The 25,567-nt window shown below is 39.1% G+C and overlaps 1 protein-coding gene and 1 long non-coding RNA gene across 2 annotated transcripts; both read left to right on the plus strand.

Annotated features, from left to right (window-relative positions):
- Positions 1-1,308: 1,308 nt before the first annotated feature.
- LOC116998806 (calcium-responsive transcription factor-like) lies at positions 1,309-17,617 on the plus strand. Its single transcript, XM_033064921.2, is given in 12 exon segments — positions 1,309-1,419; positions 1,802-1,885; positions 5,758-5,947; positions 8,136-8,256; positions 9,148-9,291; positions 9,726-9,959; positions 10,343-10,352; positions 10,354-10,506; positions 11,480-11,555; positions 15,112-15,242; positions 16,242-16,608; positions 17,083-17,617. Coding segments are annotated over 11 exon segments (1,572 nt in total). The 5' UTR covers positions 1,309-1,419; positions 1,802-1,858; the 3' UTR covers positions 17,202-17,617.
- Positions 17,618-17,657: 40 nt separating this feature from the next.
- LOC116998808 lies at positions 17,658-24,390 on the plus strand. Its single transcript, XR_004418462.2, has 3 exons — positions 17,658-17,785; positions 23,169-23,222; positions 24,242-24,390. It is a non-coding gene; the product is annotated as an uncharacterized LOC116998808 (long non-coding RNA).
- The last annotated feature ends 1,177 nt before the right edge of the window (positions 24,391-25,567 follow it).

A 25,567-nucleotide genomic window follows, 5' to 3' on the forward strand; every position in this document is an offset into this window, starting at 1 on the left:
TCATGATCTAGCCCTTTTCACTTAGGGTTGCAATATGTTTCCTGACATTGCATTGGAAGACTTGTTCCTACCCTGATGCTCAACCTTCCCTCCCGCTCCAGCTTTAGCAGGGGTGAAACCAGGTCTGGTTACAGCAGAGTCTTACATGACTTGAAAGCTGACTAGGACCCTTTAGTTACAAATAATTACTGGTATCTTTGTGTCATAGTATTTGAATACTGTTCTACAGCAGTGCTACAGGTGTCATTTGTGGGGTTTTTCTCGTTTGTTTTGTTTTTTTCTAGAGACTTACTGTGTAAAAGACTTTGTAGTGATTTGGTCTTTAAATGATAGTTGGGGAGACTTGTCATCAGTTTACTGTAGAGGTGAAAGAGAAAGGAGAATGGCCTGTCAGCTCCTGAGATTCACTTGTCTGCACATGGTGGTAATGCATGGAATGGTGCAGACTTCAGAGTAGCCTGCACTGCTGCCTGAAGTGTCTGTAGTGTCTTAAGGGCACACACATCTCTGTAGGAGGAACCAGTGCTTTGAGTCAGAGTGGTGTTAATCCGAGTGCACACTTATGAATCTTCTTATGGAGCTTTGTGGGATCCATTTCTGTACTGTGTCAATAGCTTACCACTCTCCCTGGATGAGGAAAAGAAGCTTTCATAACTGAAGGGCAAAAATCCCTCATCTAAAGAGACCTCATGTGTTTATGTTGTGACCAAAATATTGAATGTCTGCTTTCACAGTTTTCCATTATGTTTTGTTTAACTGTACACACAGGCTTCAGTCTAAGAGCAATTTTTGGCTTGTGGATTCTCCCTATTACCAAGAAAGGCTAAAACATTTGTTCTAACAGCATGTCAGATTCAATTACAAGAGGCCTGTTTTTCTTGTTTAAGTTCTTTTCTAAGTACAAAGCAGTATCATTACCTCATTTTTTTCTTGTTTTAAAAGCAACCAGTATGTGACTTGCAGCTGAACAAAATACTTGTGCAATCTTATATGGATTCCTGGAAACAGAGTAATTTGCAAGTCGTTCTGATTATTTGCCTTGTTGTGGAAGGATTCATAAGCAGTAGCACAATTACCAAAGTCTTTAATATAAGCAGCCTTATGAAGTGTGTCTTCATATGTATGCCAGGAGTTTGAGCACTGATTCACAGCTATTAGATTGTCATCTATAAAACTTTCCTATGTCAAAAGACTTGCTTTAACAACACACAAATTTTAAATTATAGCTTGTTTTTCGCCATTCTGCATTCCGTTATTAACCAAGAAGCTGATTTTTTTTTTTGTAAAGATATTTCAGAGAGAGAAGTGTGGTGATGGGAACCTGCAGACTGTGGTGGTGGCTTCTGTAGCAGACAGTGCAAGCAGTTACATTCTACATCCACAGGCATCTCTTACCATATCGAAAAAAACAAGCACCAGGTAGGCCAGGGGTTAAAGGGATGAACAATCACTTTGATCCACTCTTAGCACTGCCTTTGTTTCTTAGTTTGTTTTTGCAATGGTTATCACAAAATTACTATGGAACAGAGGTTATGAACCGCAGTATATTGAACACTTGGAGGACTTGAGTGTAGAAACCAGTGGGGTTTTTAAATACTTTTATTCACTGTAAATTATTTTAATAATTAAAAAGAATATTAATAAAATTAAGCACAGGTTTTTAAGGCATGTTGATACAATATCCATAGTTTGATCATATGCTCTAGGGTTATACATAATACACTGATTTGATCTTACCTGTAGTTTAGACTAAGTTGTTGCTTTTCTGAATGTCTTTATAGACTTCTATTTTTTTTTTCAGGGTAGTGGAAGATTCTTTTCCCATCCCTCTTCAGCCATTGCCACTAAATACACCTGCATGGCACGCCGGCTCAGGAACTGTGAGGTGGGCCACAAAGAATTCTGAACTAATGTTTTATCATCCAGCTCTGAGATGGTGTTTCCTGTTCTTTGATAGGAATAATTCATAGCTATGGAAGTGTTCAAGCTTCCTGATATATAGCAGTGGTACTGCTAGCACAGTTAAACACATAAAATGCTGTGAAATCCCTTTCTATTTTGAGAATTTTAGAATAACTGACCATCAACAGTTCCTGAAGTAAAAGAAGTGCTGCTGAAAACCTGATACCTTGTAGTGCTGGGAAGAAGCATTGTGTGCCATATTAGACTTCGCTGTTGAACAGCAGTGCAAACTTTGCTGACTTCTGCAACTGTTCATGTGGTTTGTGTTACCGCCTAGAAATCAAAATCCATGTGATCGGCCAGTGTCAAGTGTGAGACTTAACACACTCTAATATCAATATTTCACTAAGGATTCCTATTTTAGATTCTTGCTGATTATTTTTTTGTCCAGCAAGTTAGGTTACTTGTACTTGTTTTCTCTTTTGTTAAAAAATGCTCTGTTTTTATGTTCTGTGATGGCTTTTGACCTAAACAGAACTCTTCCTTTTTTGCATATTGTTAGATGTTTGCAGAACTGTCCTGATGACTAGGATGCTATCAGCAGCTAGAATGCATCATAAGTTCCTTAACAGGAAGGGAGGGGAGATGAAAAGTTTGTTGAGAGATCAACTACCTCTTCCTCCTGCTCCCAGACTCTTCCTGAGAGATGTTTATTTTACTTTCTCTTAATACTTTTTAAAAGGAAAGCTCATACTCTGTAGCTGCCTAGTCTTTTTAGATATCTCTATCACTTTTTTTTCCTATTGACTTGGCCACTGATAACTAGAAGTTGCAGTTTGAGGGACCTAGAAATTTAATTTCTTCTCCTTAGAAACTGTTTTAAAATTAAATATATTAATCTATTCCTTTTGTGTTATGCTATTTATTTAGCCCAAATGATACCACTCTTACATGTCCACATAAATGTTAAGAAGTCAGAAAATTAATATTGTGAATTCTTCCATGGTGGAGATACAGTTTGCAGAGAATCAGTTGCTTAATTCAGCGGGCCAGTTAGTTCCTAAGGTTCACTGTGTTTTTAGCATTATGTGGTACATTCTTTCCTGTCTTAACATCCATTTGGCTAACCTGTATCATTTTTTATTGATAACAGATTATCAGAGGACTTATGATCTGCTTTGTCTCTCTATCACAAGAAATTTTACCTGCTGTGTTTAGCATTCACAGTGGCATTTGTAGAAAAGTTCTTATTTTTAAAGAAAAGGAAATAGAAATAATGTCTTTTTGATATGTTCTGAGGACACAAACATCTCCCTCTGCGTTCAGCAGAACTGTTGCTTGTATGTATTACTCCTCCCTGATCCACCAGAGAGTGCTGGGAAGAAGTATTGTGCCTTTTTTGGGGCACAGACTAGAGACAATGGAATTTTGAGGTGTCATTTATCTTTCAGATGTCAGGATGTTTTGTTACTAGTAACAGAATTGAAGGGTCCTACTGAAATTTGGAGATCCAGTTTTGGAGAGGTGCTTTCAAATATATCAGCTCAGGACTCCTCTTTTTCAGTTGTCTGCCAGAATTGAAAGAAGCTTAAAATGTTGTTTCAGTCTCTGACTCGCACAAGATGTTAGCAAGTGAAGCCACTGCACTCCAAAGGGCGGTAACTTCTTTGGCAATTGGTACTGTGGGCAAACACAGAGCAGTAGAAGCTGATTGCCTTGAAATGTTCAGCTTACACTTGCTGTGTCTGGACTGCAGAGTGCCTCTGGTACCCTGCTGCTGCGAGTTTCCTCAAGGAAAACTGCAGTCTTGGTGTGCGTACTTTGGGTAAGCTTTGTGTACTTCGCTGAGGCAGGGCTGGGGAGAAAGTATTACTCAATTTTTTGGCTTGAACCTTGGAGTTTAAGGGCTGAAGACTATGTGGTTGCTTCAAGTAATTTCATTGTTACAGAGTTAATTTTAAAAGTTTCTTTTCAATAACTTATTTTTAGTTTTCAGTGGTCTGATCAGAATGCATTTCCTGCATGTATCAGCCGGCTGAAATAAAATGTAATTGAAAACTGTTATTAATTAACTGTACAAAATTAAGTTAATTTATTTGTCTGAAGAAGGTAGGTGTCATTTGTCCATTTTTTTCCTACTTGTGAAGCCTGTAGAAAGCATGTAATATCCAGTATGGTTTTCTTCCCCTCCTCTTCCTCCCCTTCCACTAGTTTAGGGAAAATTATCTAACTTGTGCAAAAGTAAAGCCAGGAATAAGACAGAGTGCCTAATTGTTTTTGCTATTTTTCTGGCACAACAGTTTTTATCAGTCTTCTCATCTCTCTAGAATAAGGTCAATGGACCTATTTTTAGTGACAGGTATAAGATATGGGGAAAAAAACCCCAACTGTGTTTGCAGTATTTGTTATGTGCAGTGGTACTGTAATCTCCCTTTGAAAGGCAGCATCCTAGATTTCTGGAAAGAAAGAAGTTCTGGTACTTCTCAGGGTACTTTTTTTTCACCTGATTTTTTTCAGATCAAGTTTTGTTCAGAAGTATTTCTAGCTAAACAATTGCCAGTCTCTCTTGCTCCCCACTGCCACGTGAGTGCAGCCAGTGCAGACCTGGTTAGCTGCTGCAGCAGTGCCTGCAGAGGCAGTGAGCTCAGGTGTGAAACAGCTCATGTCTCAGTGACTCACATCCGGTGCACAACACAACCCTCGTGTCTGACCTTGCCCTAGCAACAGCACCAGTTCATTCACAAGATCTTCATTGGTTCATTGTTGACTTAAGGTCTTGCTAACCACAGACATTCTGTTTCTCTTAGATGGGTGTGAGGCAGGTTCTAAGCAGTTGTCAGGTGTCTGTGTGATAATCATGGAGGGACATGGTTGCTCTTTTGCTGTCAGTATTATTTAAATATCTGGCTGTTCTGTCACTGAAGGTGGCACAACAAATCTATCAGACTTTGGTACTCATTCACCATGTGTTTGTCCCACAGATATGCTTTAAGACTGAGCTGGCAGACTACTCCAGCTGTTAGAGCTGGTTGGCCAGGCTGACCCTGAGCTGTATCAACTGTTTGGATGAAAAGTTCTTCTCTGTCCCAGTAGTTTTGTTGCTTGCTGTCTGGCCTTTGCAGGCCAGCACTGAACCAACTGTGGTGGCACTGAGTAGCTGGATAACTGCTTTGAGTCAAGTTAGATGCAGTTTTTGTGGAGTTGCCCAGACATTAGCAGAATTCATTGAAACCATCATCAGTTTGCACATGGCAGATCTGGTACAGTATGTTTCTGTATAATGCTGAGAATCAAGGATGCCTTGAAGACTGGGAGGAATGCTGTGTGAGACTTTGAGTTCAAAGTTTGTGCATTAAGTAGGTGAGACAGTTTACTGGTGGTATGGGCAGGTGCATTCTGCTCCAGCTCAGTGCAGCATGTGTTTGCAGTAGATGCAGAGACAATTATTAGTGATTCAGAGATTCTCTATGACAGTCAAGTGAAAAACTTCATCTAATACTAATTTGTCTGGTCAGTGACTGCAACCGAGGTGTGTGTTGGGGGTAAACCACAGGAGTGAAGTTGTCCTCTGGAAATCAGAGTTGGCTGTGACTGTAATCTTTTCAGAGGTTCTTGGTATTCTTATAATCTTGGATGACTGACAGACTCCTGACCTCAGTGGGCACTGCTCTTCTGTTAGATCCTATGATAAATCTCTTTATGAGGATACTACTGTGGGAACAGCAAACATGGAATGCCACAAATCTGGGCCTATGTTCTCACCTGCTGGAGTCCCTGACTGCTTGTGTTTTCTTGTGTAATGTCCAGCAGTCAGATGGGTGAATAATGCTGTTATTTCCCGTCCTTTCCATGCAGAGAATTGGGGACTCGTACCGCGGCTATTGCGTGAGCGAGACAGAGTTAGAGAGCGTTCTGACGCTCCACAAGCAGCAAACACAGAGTGTGTGGGGGACGCGCCAGTCTCCAAGCCCAGCCAAACCCGCCACACGGTTGATGTGGAAATCTCAGTATGTCCCATATGATGGGATCCCCTTTGTCAATGCAGGTAACTAACTTTTATTTTAATAACTGCTTTCAAATTTTAATGTCACCTCCCAACTGACCATAAAGAAGAATCTTTATGTTGTTCCTTAGTTTTGATAAGGTCTAGACACAAACATAAAGAAAGGAGCAGCTTGCACACTGCTGTGAGAGTCTGCAGGAGCTTGTTTCCTTTTTTATGTTTTGCTGTATTCCCTTTTGTCCTTTAGAGATAAGTTAAGTACCATTTGATGGGGTTCTTGTGATGAGGTCTTTAGGTGGAGGTCCCATCTGCTCTGTTAGGGCATGAAAGTTCTCATAAGGGTAAGAGCTTGTTTGATTATTCTTGAATAACTTGAAAATCTTTAGGAGAGTTTGTTCCACAGCAGTCAATAAACGATTTAAATTGCAATCATTAAAGTAATAAATAAATAAATACAAAATTCCAAACAAACAAGCAAGATAAACACCAACAGACATCAGCAGAGAGACTTTGGCGTTTGGGGTTCTTTTTGAAATGTACATGCAGACTTCACAGCTTGGTAATTACATATTTAGCTCATGCAGCACATATGTGAAATTACCCAGAGTTTAGTTTGGATATAAAATGAACGGGCTTTACTTGGTACACAGAGAAAATGAGTGACAGGAATGTAGGTTATGTTTGAGGGTTTTTCTTCTTTTTTTTCTCTGAAAGTTGCTGAAAGAGGGAAATGTTAGCACCAGTTTTAAAGCTTCAACCATAAACTGTGATATAAAAGAAAACTAAAAATAAAATCAGAACAACTTACCCTTTTTCCCCAACATGCATATGAGACATCTTTAGTTTCATCTAGATCGTTTGGTATCTTGTGGAAACACCTTATGTTGCTGTTAAAATACTTCAGAAGTTTCTGGGTATAACACTTGTGGCATAGGCAGCTCCTGGCCGGCATACTAGAGTACACGAACTGTAATAAAAGATAACTAAATGTGATGTGGAAGAAATTTGGAAGATGTTTCTTTCTTGGCCGCTTTAATGCTTTGCTTGTCAATCCCTTTTGTTAGAGGTCTGACTGGAAGATGTCACTTAATTCGAGTTTAGAGCAAAGCAGTATTTGTTTGAGCCTGTCTGGTTTTGTGTGGGTGTGCTGTGCTGATACTGTGTTATTTAGCAGTTAAGATTTCTTAACTGCAAGGCTGAGCTTTTATGGGACCGCATGGACTGAAGGGTTAATTTAAGCCAAGAGGCTGGAAATGACTTGCTGACCTTGTGTCATAGTTTGACTCCAGCTGGAAATCGCCAGAGTCGCTCACTCATTCCCCCAGTGGGATGGGGGAGAGTCAGAAAGGTAAAAGTGAGAAAACTCATGGGCTGAGATACAAACTGTTTAAAAGGTGAAGGAAAATACACACACACAAAAGCAAAGTAAGGAAAACATTCACAACTTCCCATCCCCAGAACAGCAGGACACCATCATTTGTAATGGTTACCTGGGAAAACAAACCTTCTAACTTTGAATGTTCCCCCCACTTCCTCCTGCTTCCCACAGCTCTGTATGCTGCACATGGTGCCATATGGTATGGAATATGACTTTGGTCATTTTGGGTCAGCTGTCCCAGATGTGTCCCCTCCCAATTTCTTGTGTCCCTCAGCCCCCTCATTGGTGAGGTGGGGTGAGAGGCAGAAAAGACCTTGACTCTGTGTAAGCCCTGTTCTGCAGTAGCTAAACAGCCCTGTGTTACCAGCACTGTTTCCAGCACAAATGCAAAACACAGCCTCACACTGGCTACTCTGAAGAAAGTTAACTCTATCTCAGCCAAAACCATCAAACCTTTGATTTCAGCAGGAGATTTTCTCCGTTGTTTTGGGGGTTCTGCTTTTTTTATTTATTACCAGTATTGTGTTCCTTTGGTAGCTTGCAAGACTTCTCATCTTGTAAAGTATTGGTGCTAGCCAGGGCAAAGTCCCATATTTTGCCTTCACCTATGTTGAGGAGTGCTGTGAGGTGTAATAAGTTTGAGAAATGTTTTAAACTGGTCTGTGCTCTTACATACTGGGAGAGAAGCATTTGCATTATATTTGCTTGCTGTACCTTAGGGTTCTGCCTTCTGAAGAGTCTGACGGCAAACAGAAATAACTGCTTCAAAACTTTCATCTCTTCTGTAGTTAGTATTTTACTCTAATTAATTCAGTGATTGCTTGAACAGAGTGCATTACTTTCTGTTTCCAGGAAGCAGAGCCATTGTAATGGAGTGCCAGTATGGGCCAAGGAGGAAAGGATTTCAGCCCAAAAAAGCTGGTGAGCAGGAACGTACCTCTGGCCAACTGTACAAAGCCACTTGTCCAGCAAGGTAAGAATTATTTGTAAAGCTGTAAGAGTGACTGAGCATCCTAAGAAAGCATTCTTCCTGTGAACCATGACAGAGCACTGGTTTGGGCTGGTGGCTGATACTTACTGTAGCTCTTAGCTTTATCTCCTTGATAAGTCAAGGTTGATACTTTATTTAGAGGTAAGGAGGAAATGCTGTCCTGTTTGACTGAATATGTCTGAAATTTGATAGGCTCCCTGAATGCAAGGTAACAGTACATCACTCTATGAAATACAAGTGGGATTCATTATCTCCCTGAGCATTCACGAGTAACTGTGGTGCCCTTTAGTGACTATTTCTGTTCCTATAACTTTGTCATCTTATTTGTTGTTTCTTCTTCAGGCTTTTAACTGCACTGATATCAGTCAATCATGCTAGTTTAGCACATGTTGTGTGTCCAGAAGGAGTCATCTCTTCTGTTTACTGGGGATGTTCTCCTTCTTCAACACCAATGTTTTTTTCCTCACCCTTGAGCATTCTCCTGGCTGCTTGTTCAGTTTTTACTGAACTAAGAGTGTTTACAGAATAGTTGCAGCTAGGTCTGTATGTGCTCAATTCTGCATAGCTGGGTGAGCTGCAGCCTGCTCACAATTGTCTTGTACTTTTTCTGAGGAGTAAAAGGGACAAGGGCTTTTGCTGAGGAGTAAAATCACTCGGGCTGAGTGGCTGCCAGCTCAGAACAGAAGTGTCTGTCTGCTTCCATATCTATTAATCTTTAAGAATTTTACAGTTCTTTTAGAGACTCCTCACACCCTACATCACTCTGCTTGAACTTTTTCTATATTAATGCCTGATATGGAGTGGGATTTTTGCCTTTCCCTTCCCAAGGACAAAGTATACTGATGGAGAATTTTTTTTATTCCTCCTTGGAAGGATCTATATTAAAAAGGTTCAAAAGTTTCCAGAATACAGGGTTCCTACTGACCCTAAAATTGACAAGAAAATCATAAGAATGGAGCAGGAGAAAGCATTCAACATGCTGAAGAAGAACTTGATAGATGCTGGTGGTGTCCTCAGGTGAAACTTCCACTTTTTTCTTTATTTTCACAAATGAAGCAGAAAAAAGCAGTATTTTACTTGGTCTTTTTTTTTTTGTTTTGTTTTTACTTAGTCACTTATTAATAATAAAAAATTAATGCTGTCAGTAAGACTTCTATGGCATTGAAGTACTGATTTGGCAAATGTGTTAAGCACTAAGCAATGGAACTTCAGCAGGTGTTTCCATACAGGGTATCGATAGAAGTAGTTGTATAGTTTAGGTTTGATCTAGTTTGTTTTGCACTGAAATGTTTGAGAGGGCCCTGAGTTCTGAAAGACGTCTTCTTGCTTAGGGGCTGTGAAAATTTGTCACACTGACTAGGTTGTTGGTAGTTCTCAGAGTGTTCCCCCAAGACACTAATGTTTTACCTTTGTTTGAGAATTGTGTGTTTTAACTCTCTCCTTCTTGCTAGGTGGTATGTGCAGTTGCCTACTCAGCAAGCCCACCAGTATCATGAAATGGAAACTTCCTGTCTCCCTCCTTCACCATCCCATCTTTCTATGTCTCCTCCTGAGGAGGAGGAGGAAGTCATTAGAGATGAGAACAGTACGCTGCCTTCTCGACTTCATCCTCAAGTGGCAGACAAGATCCGAGAGCTGGTGTCTCAGGGAATAGAGCAGGTCTATGCAGTGAGGAAGCAACTGAGGTACAGAACTCTGCAGTGCTCTCAGTCTGTAGTGCTGTATCTGCTTTTGTATTTGATTAATTTGGTTTGCAGCTAAAGGGCAGTGCTGGTGCATTACTGAATCTAATTCCCAGATGTCGTAAGTCTGTTTTTCCCAGCTTTTGGTATCTTTTCATATCATTGTGGATAGTCACTAAGAGTTGCTGTACTCTTTAAAATTATTTGAATAAATGGGGGATTTAAATTCCAGACTCTGTAGCAGATGCACAAGGATCTGGCTCAGAAGATCATCTAGCTTGCTTTTGTCTTGTCATTGCAACAAGGGGAGGGAGAAGGTAGCAGTGTCTCAAAAACAGGGGAATATATTTAAGTATGCTAATAAAATATGCTTTAACACATGACAGAAAGTATGTGGGAAAGAGAATTGTTCTCACCTGATGAAGTGCCAGAAAGACATAACCTGTCCTTCTTCCCCACTGTGAATGACATCAAGAACCACATTCATGAAGTGCAGAAGTCCCTAAGGAATGGAGAGATAGCGTATAGTTCAGAAAGTATCCCAGCAACGGTATGTTGGCCTTTGTGTATCTTTCTGATTTTTGGAGTTAAATACTGGAAATCTTAATTTTTACTGCTTAGCTGTATTTAATCCAAAATCTCTGTGACTTTATATTTCCAGCAGAAATATTTTCAGTGGAATATCTGACTGAGCAGGATTGGATTAAATGTGAATAAAACCTACTGACCTTATTTGGTATTTATCTCATCAGCATTAGATTGCTGTTAGTTGGTTGACAAATTACGCAGTATTAGCACTTCTCGATGACTGCATGACCTGGAAGCCATTGGTGTAGCAAAATTGACATGTGACATAAAATTTTATTCATGGCTTTGTCACTGTCTATGTTTTGAAGAAGTTACTACTACTTTTCAGTAGCTGAAAAGTGAGAATGAAGTGTGTCTCAGGTGCAGTCTAAATTAGGACTTAATAAACATTTAGAATGTGTAAATATTTATAAATACACTTTATAGTAAGTGCAGTAGGCTTGGAGTTGAATCTTCCAAATGCTCAGTAATCCTTAAATCTTGTTCCTTAATTTTATTCCATGTATTGAGTAATAAGGGGTACACAGGGATCATAGTTTTCCCAGTTATGAGACTAACTGCTAAGAAATAGCCGATTTAAAATCAGCTTTGACAAACAGTACTGTTAAATCATACTGTGTCATCAGTCTTTTCCCTCTCCCTATGCTGGTGTAGCCCAGGTGAGTGAGTGTGCTTGTTAGTTAGCCAAATGGTATGACTGTTTTCTATTTTAAAGTCATTAAACTGTCAGATGAGGCAGATAACCTTCCTGATACACACTACATGTTTAAAAATCTTTTACAGTACTTTTTTTTTGTGAATCAAGAGGTGCTAAAATCCATAATTACAAAAAAGTAAGAAAATGTAGTTTCAGACACTGTTTTCTTATCAGACCTGTATTGAACCTGTGGACAAGCATGCACCCTTTCTCAGAACTGAGTTCTTTCTCATTTCAGCTGCAGTGGACCACAGACAGTGGGAATGTCCTCACAGAAACAGTGACTGTTGCGTTTGCCTCCCCACCTTCAGATGGTAGGACTGCATATATAACCTGTCTCCAAATGTGTTTTATTAACTATGTCACAGAAGTTCACTTTCCTTCCAGGGAGGTTGTTGTCATGTCCTGTCACTCAGGTGAACTTAAAAAGGATTATTTTGCTATAACTATTTTGGTTTACTTTTTTTTTCTATTTGACTGCTTGTGTGGAAAAAATGCGTAGTCATAATCTTGTTGGCAGAAGTATTAAAATTGTAAACTTGGCTTTTATTTAGCATCTTTAGGCAAACAAAAATTTTAATGGGATGATTGTCTGGAAAGAACCTTTTACCTTGGATGAAGGTGCTAATAATATCTGTTTAGAGAGAATTAAGTTACTAAACAGATATGTCTGTCAGGGGACACAGTTCTCAGGATCCAGCAGGATTCTTGAGTTTCCAGGTGGTTTGTGCTTCTCATAGGTTTAAATGTCTTGCTGAAAGGGATTTCAGTGCACATTGAGGCTCCTGCTTCTCAAAAGTCATTGGCCTGATGAGTTCCAGTGCTAGGATCAGGCACTGAACAACAAGCATTGTATTGCTGTTGTTGGCATTGAGACCAGTCTTTTCCATTTTTCCTTGATGATTAGAACAGAAACACGGGTGTTAAGTGGCAGCAAGGCTGAGAGATGTTTCTTCAGTTCTTTGTGATGTAACTTCTTTATTAATGTGGTGCTCAAGTATCATCTCTTCCCAGTGATTGTTGAGCCACAAAGTGTTAAACTTCTTCCCAGTCTGTTTCAAAACTAGAGTGTAGGTAAGGTAGACTTCTGTAAAAACTTAGTTTTATGCATTCTTGGTCAAAGGAGACTGGGGTTTTTTTAAGATGTTATGCTGTTTTTCCTTCATTGAAAGTGGGTTTCTACTACTGTTACTTCAACTTCAAAACATACTAAGGCAAAATACAGGTGTTTGTAACTAGATCTACTTTCTACCCACACAGTTAGAACTACACATAGGCTAAGATGTTCTTACGGCGGCTGGTAGTAATTTTAAAATTAGATTATTCTTCCCTTCCCACTCTTGTTTAAGGATATTTTGTCTAGTGTGACACCAAAAGAACTTTTCCTCATGTTTGTAGATGCTTTCCCCATCCTCTAATAGGCTTGATGTGAAACTCATCAGAGCTATCCCTGGCTTTTTAGCAGGGATATGATTGAAGTGAGATGGAAGAGCCTAATTGTTTAGACACTTTTGCACACAATTGTTCAGATTATGCTGCAGACTTCACAGATGTTTTTAATCTCAGTAGCAGAGCCAGCTGGTTTCCCCATTTAACTGAAACATGGTGGTGGGTACATTTTGTTCCAGACAGCTGATAGAGAAGTCTACAGGGACCAAAGGGGCACTGCCACAGCTGTCATGTTCAGGATTTACTGGTGTCAACAGTTATCCTGTGGTTCTTGCCTGAAGAAGTCCTGATGTGTTTGTGTCCCTTTCCCCTTAGGTCAGGGAGTGACGTGGGCCAATTTTTTATTTGTTGTAGCAGGAAATGTAAACCCCCAGAGGTTTGGCTCAGTGCATGAGTTCTTCTTGACGACTTTGTGAACCTGATTTATGTGAAGCAGTTCCATGTACACCAGTGCATTTACTGTTAAAAAAAGGCAAAGATTGGGCTGTGTTTCATTTGGGATTTTTTAACTTAGTTTGGCTATTGTTGCAATGGATTAATTTGAACATAATGCTGAAAAGCATTATGTATGCTTGGTGCTTTTAGGGAAGAATTCCACTGTTTACAACTGTGAGAGAATAGGTTAATTTTTAGACTCAGCTTGAACAGTGTCTCTCTTTTTTGGGGAAGTCTTGTATTTTAGGAATAAAAGAAATTTGCAATGTGAACAGACTTGCTGTGCTTAAGCTTGCATACCTATGTTAATATTGCCATTACTGTGTTTTTATGGAGAGACACAGGATAGCTGTGTCTTCAACAGCTGTTGAGCTGTAGAGCTCAGCAGGGATGCTGGAGAACACTCAGAGAACAGTTTTTGCTTGCTTTGTTTTACACAGAGAATTTTCTGAGACAAAGTAGCTTATCAAATGTGTAAACATCCATCCAGTGACACACTGAATTTTGCAGGAAGCAAAAGTATGGGATTTGTTTAGTTTTCTGCACATGTGAACCAGTTTAGTGAATATAAGCAGAAACTTAATTGCAGCCTGTCTCGTCTCCACTTATATGTGTGGGTATGTGTTTGTATACATTTGAACACATTTATAACTGTATTACAAAAAAGAAACCTAACTTCCTAAAAATGAGCTTCCATTAATGTTTGTGAAATGGTAGGAAAGGAAAACAGCATTGACTTTTCAGACTACTCTTTGTATATGTATGTTTTTTAAAATTCCAGCTTGTGCCAAATGGAGACAACTGTTTAAGAAATCAGGCAGTAACAGAATTTGTTTGTGCAGAGCTCCCTATCTCCATGTGATACAACTTTGTTTGTAGTGAGGAGAGGAGGAGTTGAACTATTACCTTTTTTCTCAGGGAAAATACAATTGTAGAATACAACCCAGGGAGAGAGCTACTATCTCTTCCTGCATGTGAACATTCGCAATATGCATATGGGATCTCTGTATAATACTCAAAAGAGTCTAAATATTTGAAGTACTTGTGTTCAAGAAGATTTATAGATTTGTGTGTATCTTCCTGTCAGTTATGACAGTTAAGAGATAGTTAAGCAGGTCTTTATATATGTTGAAAAATCTACCTCCACTCAGATTGCTGGAAACTTTTCTTATGATTTTCTGATAGAAAATGTTTTGCAATTGACCATTTTCATTTTTTTTTTGCATCCACCAAACAAATCTGCATTCACAGGGCAAGTTCTTCTTTTGCCTCCATAACAGGGGAACTGAGAAATAAGAAAAACAAGAAACCGAGCAATGTCTGCGTAAAACTTAACCAAAATGTTCTGGGTGGCTCAAACAGGAAATGGAATGATCTCATGAGAAATTTTCTTGCAGAAATTGTTACAAACAAATCTCAGTTTTCACAAAACTTCAGGAAATGAAGTCCATCATTCTTGCATGAAATAAGAATTTTGAGGCTATGATATAATCTGTAGGCTGAAAGACCTCCAGATAAATGGACTTTGGATGATACTGCATAGAAGCTATGCTTATTTCACAAAGATGGGAAGGGAGTGGTGAGACATAGAAAATTTCCTAGATTTTCATTTTGAAAGACAACCCTTTCTTTAGATACCTGTGTGTTTTTAAGACCTTACTGAGGTATAGATATTGTCAAATTATTTGTTGCTTTGCTAGAAATGTTTCAGCTTTTTGCTCTCAGGAACAGATTTATTGGTGCCTCTGGCTTTTGCTCTGTACAGATACATGCAAACTTCCTGCAGTATTGTCTTTTTGTCATACCCAGTCTTCTTTCTTTAGCATCCAAGTTCTGCAAAGAGAACAGCATATATGTACGTGTGTGTATATGTCTTCTGTATATCTGTATTGAGATTGAAGGAAGCTTGGTTCACAGGGGAGGCTTTTATTAAACAGGAAGAAGAGATTTGTCATAACTGTCTGCTTCCCCACTTTGGCACTGTAGGGAGCTCAGGAGTGGAGTCAGTCATCACCAAAGCAGAATCCAACCAGAGTGGGGAGTCCTTGGTACCAGAAACAACTCAATTGTTGTCTTCACTCTCTTCACTTCAGCCCAAGATATTTGCACAACTTCAGGTACAGTCAAGTCATTTACAGAACATCAAGCATGCTGTGCTGGAGTTGCTGAAGACGAGCTGAGAACATCAAGTTCCCTCTCAGCTGATCCCAAACATAGCTGGGTAACATGGACTTTGGAGTAGCTGTCAGCTCTTACTCCGGTTGCTCTTGCATGTCACATTTAGCATATAGCTGTGGTGCAGGGAATCCCACTGTTGTCTTCTGATACTTTGAAGTTAGGGTCTCATGTGAAGGCAAAACCAGGAGGATAAAGGCAGTGGGTTTCTGCCTCAAACCAACTACCTTTTCATTTTCCACATGATCCAGTCATTTCATAATGAAAATGCTGCAAAACTGCAGGGAGATAAGAGAGTCTTGTTTATTCTTTTCAAAGCCTTCTCCAGTCTCTTAAGAAAATATCTTAAAATCCTGAAACTGCTCCTAGGTCAGAGCTGTAAACTTGCAGGTTGAAAGGCTGAAGAGGGAGGGATAAGAATGTCATGCTAAAGAGCTTCTTCTAAAGCTCATCTCTCTTCAAAGCTGGCTCTCTTATCCTTCTTCCTTAGCTGCTTTGAAAAATCTGCCTTCATATTTCCTGAACCCCAAGGAAATGCATGATCTTTTCCCTAGAAATACAATCTGTAGTAAGATTCTGTTCTACTTGCTGTTTCCTCTTTTTCTGAGGACAGCCATGCTCCACCTCACATCATTTTACTGGGAGCAGTGTGCTTAGCTTGTAGTACCCACCTCTTGTGGGAATGGGTAGTACTGGGGAATGATCTGAAACTGAATATCAATTCAAAGTTAGAGCTTTATTGTCATAAGCAGTCTTCTAAATGCTGCTGGATTCCATTGTTTCCAACTACATTTTGAGCCTAGAGCTGCGGGGATTGAGTGTTCAGAAGAATTAATGAGTAGGAAGTCAGTCAGAAGCTATCTAGACAATATATGCTGTTAAATCCAACTCCTTCTGCTGTAAATGCTGCTCTATTGGTACTTCTGCCTTCTCTTTCACAGGGATTACAGCTGCAGTCAACATTTACCTCAGCAAATGGATCAACAGCTCTGCTAGCTGTCAATAACCATTCCCCTCCCAACCCTGCAAGTCTCCTGGATTCCCTGGGGAGTGCAATAAGCAGCCATTCTCTAGCACTGAGTCAGGGGCATGGTCTGCAAGCAGGTGCTGGCCTAACACAGGACAGTTCTGCTGTGCCTACTTTTGGGGCTCTGTCTGGTTCTGATCAGAGTCTGGTTGCCATGGGCCAGCTGGTACCAGCTGAAGGGGTGGATGACTCCAGAAGCCTGGAAGGAGGGGTGCATCAGATTCTCTTGGGAGATGTACAGACTATTCCAGTACGGATTGTGGACAGCCAGCCAGCACTTAGTAAGTTGCAGTTTTCTCAATAATATGTGAATATAGAAAATACAGTGGATTCTGTTCTGTGTGTCTTGAAAAAAGGACACACAGAACAAAATGTGTTGATAGTGGGGAACTCCAAGACAGCCTTCTTTCAGCCAATTCCAATTAGGTTTTTTATTTTTCCATGGGAAAGAGGAAAGACATTTTGTGTGAAAGTGGTTTGGTATCTCCAGACATTTTATCTTTTTTATGAATTGGTTTAAATATTGTTACTCAAGGGGAGCCTTACAGCAGTAAGTTCTTGTCAACTTGCAATATTTTAAAGCACAATAGGTGACATACCTGACTGTCAAGCTAAAAAGCAGTAAACTTCATATATGCTTTAACTATTAGCTTGAGTTCCTAAAATATTTTTTCTTTTAAATGCACAGTTATTAGGGTTGAAGCATTGTCAGTGGAGTTTGAACTTCAGTGTTTGTTTTTTGTTTTGTTTTTTAGCTGAAGAAAATACAGAGGGTATTGTTACCTGTGTGAGCAAAGTTAAACAAGAACCAAGAGAAAAAGCCTTGTCTATGGAGACAGATAAAATCAGAGACTGCCACAGTTCCTCACCATAGTTCTTCACCTTCACCTGTGAAACCTGGAAGGATTTTTCAAATTGGAGAGCTCTAAATGTCTTGGAAGGAAAGGCAGGTGCTCTCAAAGTACTGCCATTCTTTTGAAATTGTATTATGACATTCAGACTAAGCATATTTTAGAGTACTTCTGACAGAAAGCTGTTTTGGTTTGATGTGGCTCACTGCCAACTCCAGGTCATGCAGTTGCCCTGTGGAACACCATCTCTCTCTTCTGTTTCAAGTTTTGAGTAATTTGGATTCTATCCAAATGGCACATTTTGTTCATTGTTTCTGAAGGTCTTCCACAATTTAATTCCTTAGCTTTAAAACGTGGATCACAATGCTGGGTTCATATTTTCTCCTTGAGACCCCTGACTCTTACTGCACTACAGAGACCAGAGGATCTGTCAGCTCCAAGATCACAGAGTCCAACAGCAAAGTGGATCAGTATGGCAATGCTTTTGTGACAAAAGGAAGGTCCAGGATGCTAAACTTCAAAGTGATAAAGGACATGGATGCTTAAGAAAATGCAACTTTGACCTGATCATAATGTTAATGATGTGAAGATCAAGGAGAGGAGACAGGTGAGGTTGCCAGGTGAATGTAAGGTTGTATGGTAAAAGAAAGTGTGTGAATGGTAATGGTGAATGTTTTTGACTTGACAGCTTTGAACTTAGTTCTGGCTTTGTAATGAGGTTCATTGATGCATGCAGCCTTCCTTTGCAGCAGTACTGTATTTGCAGTTGGTCATAACAATGCAGGAGTCTTTCTCATGGAAAATGATTGATGCTGCCATTTCAGCTTATCTACCTCTTGTTTTGTGCACTTAAAGCTACCAGATCAGACAGATGTGCTGTTGTTTGGTATGTAGGGCTTGTGAATACATTCCTAACAAAGAGAAGCCCAAGAAAACAAAGGAAGCAATCAAAGCAATATGTCCAAGTATGCTGTCACCACAAGAGTCAGAAAACAAACTCTTCTTTTTCAAAAGTGATATATTCTAAGACTTATGTGGTCCATACAATTAAAATAATTACCAGGAATCTTTAGAAAATTGAATGTGATAAAAATTAAGGTTTAGTAATATTTGAGTTAAAACCATAGTAAGTGACAAGCACTGTGCTGTGTAATGTGCAACAGACGTTTCCTGAAGAAAAAAAAATTGCACCTACAAATAACTTTGAATCAATTTAAAGCTGTAAATTAAATGCAAGTTAAGCAATTGCATTGTTTGCTTCAGATGTTGAATTCCTAGAGCAACATTCACAGTAGTTTTTATACAGCAATAGGAGCCTTTCTGGTTTTAGTTCCTACTAAGTGATTGAGAGCTTGATCATAAAATTAGGGGTTTTTCCTGCATGCTAAAGAAGAATTCAGTGTGAGGACTTTTTTCTTTTTCAGACTTGAAAACAAACAAACAAACAACCCCAGGAAAATTATTAGTTCATTTATGTAGTAAAGAAAGTGTTGTGAATATTATATGAACCAAAATATTAACATTTTATATTGTTGCATTTAACTTGCATTCAAGCATTCATAAACATTTTCTAAGTAGTGGCCATTTAAAACTATTTTTCATTTTCTTTTGAGTGTTCAAAACTAAAACTTTCAGAAGTATTATATTGGAACTTGTGTTCCAAATGCCTTTATTTGCAACATCTGTTTGTTAGGCGCTATATCTTAGACTTAATGTACATTAACTCCTCTGAGGTTAACATTGTAAACACTATTTGTTTAAAACTAATGTTTGTGGGTTAGCTCCCATTAGAATTTTCCAAGAGGATTGTGCTCTTATTAAACTTATTTAATTTAAAGCCAGTATTTTATCATGCAAGTGCATAAAAATTCTCCAGTTTTTTTGGAGCTTCCAATATTTAGTATCTACACTGACTTGTTTTATGGTATGCTTTACTTGTTTCTGGCTAGGAAAAATCCCACAAGATTCACCTGTGGGGTTTATTTATTTGGTTGGGGGTTTTTGTTTAGTTTTATTTGTTGGTTGGTTGTTTTTTTGGTAGGTTGTTTTGCTAATTGTCAAAATATCTCCCAGATAGATGTTCTCTGCTGCAGTGTTAGTTCTGAAGCACTCAGCCAGCAGTCTCCTTCTCTTTTCCAGCTCAAAAACTGCATACCAGAATGGGTACCTCCTTCCATGCTGCTGTATTCAATAATCCATCACTATCAGTTTTTCTTGAAGTTTAAACTAATGCATTCCAACCTATATTCTCTTTCCCTATATTGCTCTTTATTGAGAATGCTTCTTTTCAAAAGAAAAATTACAGCTAAAGATTACCAGCAAGAGGTTATTTCAGTTATAGTTCTCTTCAAAGCAGACAATACATATATGATTGGAGTAAAAGCTTAAGGAAAGTTACATTTCCATCAGTTCTTGCTTAGTTCCCCCATTAAGAGTTCTGGTTTTAACACAGTTCTTTCCACCATGAGCTACAGTCTCATCCTGTGCTGCACAGTATTTCTGACAGTATTTCTGTTTTGACCTAGTACTTATAGCTGGAGAAAACACTCTTTTAGCCCATCTGGAATTGCAGGCTCTGAAATGAATTTTGTATTCTATCCTGATTTGCATGGTACTCTGAAAACAATAGAAGAAAAAGTTGGAAGAATTTTAAAGAAGCAATAAAGAGTCAATTGTTTTTAAAAACTGGGGATTAGACTTGAAATTCAGTTTATTGGAAAGTTTACTTTAAATTATTCTTCAGCCAATACTCATATTTTTGTCTTCAATTTTCTTCGTGTTCACAGAATTTCAGTTCTTTGTCTTCCAAATACATATTTCTGTTTATTACTGTGGGTTTTTTTTAATTTAATGTAATTTTTTTTTTCAAAGTGTGTGTTTTACCTTTGTTTTGTGCATGTTGCTGAAGGAAGAACATGAACTCATCCCCTATGTCCACTCTCTAGATTCCATGTAATGCCTTTGTTCACTAATATCCACCTAAATTTTACAGAGAAGACTGTTATGTATCTGAAAAAAATCAGAAGTAAAAGCTACCATGTTCAATGGTTAAAGTTATTTAAGTAGAATATGCAAGGCTGATTTTTCAGAGTAATCTATGTAGCTTGATGCAAACTAGTTGGTTATTACTTTGTGTTGGAATTGTAGATGTTTTTCTGATATTTACTTTGGTTTCTTGTGGTTGTTTTGTGCAAGCACTTATTTTGCAAACCTAGAAATCCTGACCTTCAGCAGCACTGTAAATGAACAACTGATTCTCCAGTTATCCTTGCTGTTGGCTGTCTGTAAGAGTGATTGGTTGCTTTACAAGAAGAGATGTGCTTCTGTATGTGCAAAAATAACCTTTTGGTAAAATGTAGAGAAGGTGTAAAAAGGTATACATCCATAGTTCTCCTTCAAGGCTGGAGGCCTCTTGGATGGAAACCAGTACTGGTAATGGGTGCTTTTTGTGCTACAAAATTATTGCAGTTTCTACAAAATGTAGAGGCACAAATATCAGTATATGTATGTGCATATATTTTTTTTTTTCTTTAGTTAACTTAGTGTATAATATTCCTATTCAAATGTAAACTACTTGCTCTTTTCTTTGTGGCTATGGGGGCTCATGGGGAGAAATGCAAGAGCTCTTTTAGGGATATTGGAGAACAAATAGGACAGCTCCAGGGAGACCAAGTGGAAGAAGTTTCTGAAAAGCCAAGATCCTGCTGGGAGGGCTGCGGGGGCTGTCCTTGGGGAACTTTAAAGTTGAGAGCCCAAAGGCTCAGTGCAGTTCCTGAGTCTATCCTTAGTCCTCTCTATGCCAGCAGTGGATAGTGTGAGTTCATGGTAGGAATTTAAAGGTATGGAGGAAAAGTGAAGCCTGCCCTGCCCTTAAAAACGGAAAAGTTGGGCTTTGGTGTCCCATTAGGGTTAGAAAGTGTGATACAGCTGAGGATGTGGCTGGGAAAAGTTACTGCTCTTCATGGGTCTCTGATGAGAAAACCATCTTTGACCTGCCTTACCTTTCTGAGCAAAGCTTTTGTAGGAATAGACTTCAGAGCCTATCCCATCAGTAACAATTATCCTCTCCCAGCAACAATGCACCCTCATTAATGAATGAAACAAGCCTTGTGTAAAACAGGTGGTGTTGATTTTTTTAGGTCAGAAGCTATCCAGCTGGTCTATCCAACAGCAGCAGCTAAGGTATGATTGGGGGGAAAAGAGGAAAGAGCAAATAACAGGAGTGTATGTGCATGCATTTTTTTTTTCCCAATATAAACTCTTACATTTTAGTATCCCATTCCATTTCTGATGCACATGGCAAGTGACCTGTTTATTTTCTAAAGGAATTTAGAGTATTTTCTGGAGAATCTTTAAAGAAGTGATCATGAACAATACTGCTGTATCATCCAAACTACTAGTACATGTTTGTCAACTAGGACCCCATTTTGTTCTTGTACAGAAGGGTTTTTAAAGTATAGAAAGCTTTATGAGGACAAGTGCTGAGTGTCTTTGTCCTAATGAATCTTCCCTGGACAGGAAAATGGGAGCTGTGGGAGTAATTCTCGTCAGTAGTCTGGTAACCTCTGATAGAATAAACCTTGCAAAAAGCATCCATGTGATAGCCCCTTACACAAGTTACCTGTGGATACTTAATAGTTTTAAAATACATACGCATACATATATAGATGTATGTACCTCAAAATGAAATGGTGACTGACTGTAATTGTTTGCACATAGTTCTTTAATTACACTTATCTGCGGTTAGTAATGCAGATATTTTAGGGCACATGTAATCAGATTTTTTAATGTGGGTAATTGGAATTCATGTTTTTACTACAACCATCCTTCGCTCTCTGCAGCGCAGCTCAGTCGGCCATTTGGCATGTACTGGCTTCTGTTAATGACATTCTGCCTGTTTAAACAAGAGCATGCTGTTCTAAGCAAATTAAATTTCTCACTCTTCCTGATTGTTTTTCTAATAGGGATTGATAAGGCTCATCATGCAAATCTGTTTGTAGTATAAAAGCTGATTTCTGGGTCCTCACTAGGAAGGAACTAGAGAACAAAAGCTTACATGCTATTGGATCTGCCATTTGGACAGTTGTATAAGGTACTTGGATTTCTATAGCAGGACAGTGTCAATACAGCATAAAGTCCCACTGAAATAATGTAAAAATTTCAACTATCTTCCTTGGTCAAATGTTGACAGTTCAGTGGCTATAGGAAAGATCATGGGAATACTGCTCTTTGGAGAACAGTTTCTGTGTGTAGATGCTGTTTAAAACATAATTAGGTGTGGCAATCAAGTGGCTGTAGGAGAGCCAGAAACAGAGAGGTGTGTGCTGGCAGATCAGTGAGAGAGGGAGAAGTTCAGTCCCAGTGTCTTTGTGCCAGTCTAACATTCTCTGTGCTAGTCCTGAAGGCACCCTTGAGAAACAGTGATTGTGTGCTGTTCTTTCTGCTTGCCTGCTCAAGAATTCTGCAAGCCTTCAAGGGACATGGAGAGCATGAAGGTGTGTAAGATCTTGTGAGAGGGCCTGCAGGAATGAAAAAGGAGATTAAACTTTGATGTCATGACTTCTGTGTAATGCAGTTTCTTTGGTGGGAGGAAGAGGATTTTCCAATAGAGAATAAAAGTATATCTTCCTTTCCAGAATATTAGTATTACTGCTGATTCTCTCTGGTCTGCTCGACAAGATGTGTAGTGTGTGGACAGATCTCAATGTTTTTGTTGGTATCACAAAATGTTAATGAAAACTCATTCATACATTGCCATTTTTGCATGTCATATTGAAACTGTAGGCCAGTGGCATCTCCTGATTTTATTATCTCTGTGCATTTTCTTAAAGTAAATTAAATCTTGTTTTATAAAATAGCAGAGAGCTTTTATCCAGAGTCCTTTCATATATATACTTTTCACAGAGTAAGCTTTAACTTAATAATGTTGTCTATTTCTAACAACCTAAAATAACCAAAATCTTTTTGCTTTTTTTTTTCTTTTTATCCAGAACATGAAGCATTCCAAACTACCCCTCAAAACCACCATGCTCAGAGCCTGAAAGGTTTGGCACTTTTCTTCCTCTGTAGGTGATCTTCCATCTGCGCTATGTTCAGTGTCTTGCACATAACACCAGAATCCATAGTTAAGACCTATCCCATCATGAGGGCAATTTTTCATTTGCATAGTCTACCTCATCACTTGGCTTTATGTCAGTAGCGATATCTGCAAACCACAGTTTATTGATTAACATCTGTCACAACAGTTCTAGATGTGGCAAATTTTCTTTGTGCGTGGAATTTGCATTGATTTAGTGAAACCAATAGTGATGTCAAAAATAGTCAAGTCTCATGAACTGAGAGACTTCTGTGAATTTGATTTGAGCTAGGGACAAACTCTGAGGCTATGCCCCTGTGTTCTGCAGTACTTGTTGAGCAGAAAAACCTTCCAGCTCCTGAGAACAGCTGCATTTGTGTTTCTGCCTGATGCAAATACTTATAAATATCTCTTAAAGGATGGCTCATGGGATTCTGCTTTCCAGCTTAAGGAAAGATAAAGTCTCTGTGTATGAAAACTTGATGGAAAATGTACAGAGAGTTTGGAGCACCCAGAACAGTCACCCTCAAGTGTACTTAATTTAGGAATAGGAGCTGGTAGAAGGAATAAGCAACTGAAGAGTATCATGATAAATGCAGGCATTCTTACTCTTTACATAGCATTGCCCTTACACAATACCTTCTCTTAAATATGTTCTTGACAAACACTGGTCAACAGTGAGAAGAAAACAATTTCTCCCCACTACCAGCTGACAGTTTAAACATGGCTTCTGCAAATTAATCACAAGTTGGGCCTAAAATTCTATCCTAGATCTAAGTTTGGTTTTGCTTTGTCAGGTCACTGTTAAGTTACATAAACTTAACTTTTTTGCATAGCTGTTTCTTTTAAAGCTAAGATTAAATGTGAGATAGAATTGGAAGTTTTGTTTCTTACAGTAGACACTTCAGTTCTCTAAAGTGTGCAGGTGTTTCCCCCTTGTCTTCCACTTTTATCTTTTAGTTCACTATGTATTGGCTCTTTTCTCAGGATCACTTACCTCTGAGAGTACTCCAGGTAGCTGTCAAGAGACCAGAGCAGAGCAGAAGAGGAAGAGAAGTTTTCAAAAAACTGCTTGCAGGAGATAGAAAGCTCTCGAAGTTACAGCTGAAGATTGCAATTTCTTCTGGCTGAAGTGGCTCACTTTAGATGGTAAATGTGTTTTTTTAATATACTACTTTTTAATTGTTGATTTTGGTACTATTTATGCTCTGAGCTTGTATCTCATAAAAGCTAGAATGGTAATTGTGTCTTTTTCTTTTATCTTCAGTGCACTAATTATCTTCTGAATGCTAACTGGTGTGATAACTCTGTGTTTCTGGCTGTTGACAAAGCTGGTATTATATCTGAGGTGTTCTATACATGGAAACAGATGGAGGAAGTGGGAACATTCTTGACCTTACTTCTACTGAGAATAGATGCTCTGTGGAAAGAGGGCTTTACCAGTTAAAATCAGTATCCTCACAATAATTTGGTGGGTGTACAGGTTTTTCATGTCAGGTGCTAGTTCACGTCTAACTTTGTATGTAATACAAGCCATAAAATTACCTCTCACTGGCCTAGCCGTGTTTTTTATTGTCTCCTATCAGTGTATTCATTGCTTTTTGGGAGTGGAGAAATAATTTTAACGTGTTCTCATTTTCCATTTTTCTGCCTTTCTCCTGTTGCCTCTTTCTCTTACCCAGAGCAGCACAGAAACAAATTTGTCATTTTAAAAAACTTCTCTCTCCTCAGTTTCCCATGTTTTGGGGTTTCCTGTTTGCTTTATTGTGCTGGAGTTTGATTTCTTCACTGAAATGTAAGGTATCATTGTGTTTTGCTTAAGGAGTGGGAAAGACTGGGGTGAGCTTCACTGCAGAGGTCCTTAGAGGAAGCACCTGGCACTGGTTCTGCTCCTGCACCTGCATCTCCTCACAGGCCAGCACAAACACAGAACTGTGCGGATGACAGCAGTGGCTTGCACTTTGTGTACCAGCACGCTATCAGTACAAAGTTATTGCTGTGAATCCAGATCAGTCTGTGGGTCTGCCCCACTGTGTCCCCACAAATGACTCTTTGGGCACAGTTTGAAAGAGAGCACAGGAGACAGCCAGGAAGTTTGTAATGTTCAACTTGCAGTTCGTGCTTCTGTATTGAGTTCAGGTGCCCTGGTGTGCGTGGCCTGTGCAGGACACAGCTGGTTCCAGGCAGCTCTGTAAGGAACCCTCCACGGGACACAGCTGAGCACACTGGTGAAGCACAGTACATCTGTGGAGGTGTCTGTAAGAAAGGGCAAAGTGCGCATGGCAGAGAGGAGTGAGGAAGAAGGTGAAACAG

The sequence above is a fragment of the Catharus ustulatus genome, chromosome 7, assembly GCF_009819885.2.
Source record: "Catharus ustulatus isolate bCatUst1 chromosome 7, bCatUst1.pri.v2, whole genome shotgun sequence".
Lineage (NCBI taxonomy): Eukaryota > Metazoa > Chordata > Aves > Passeriformes > Turdidae > Catharus > Catharus ustulatus.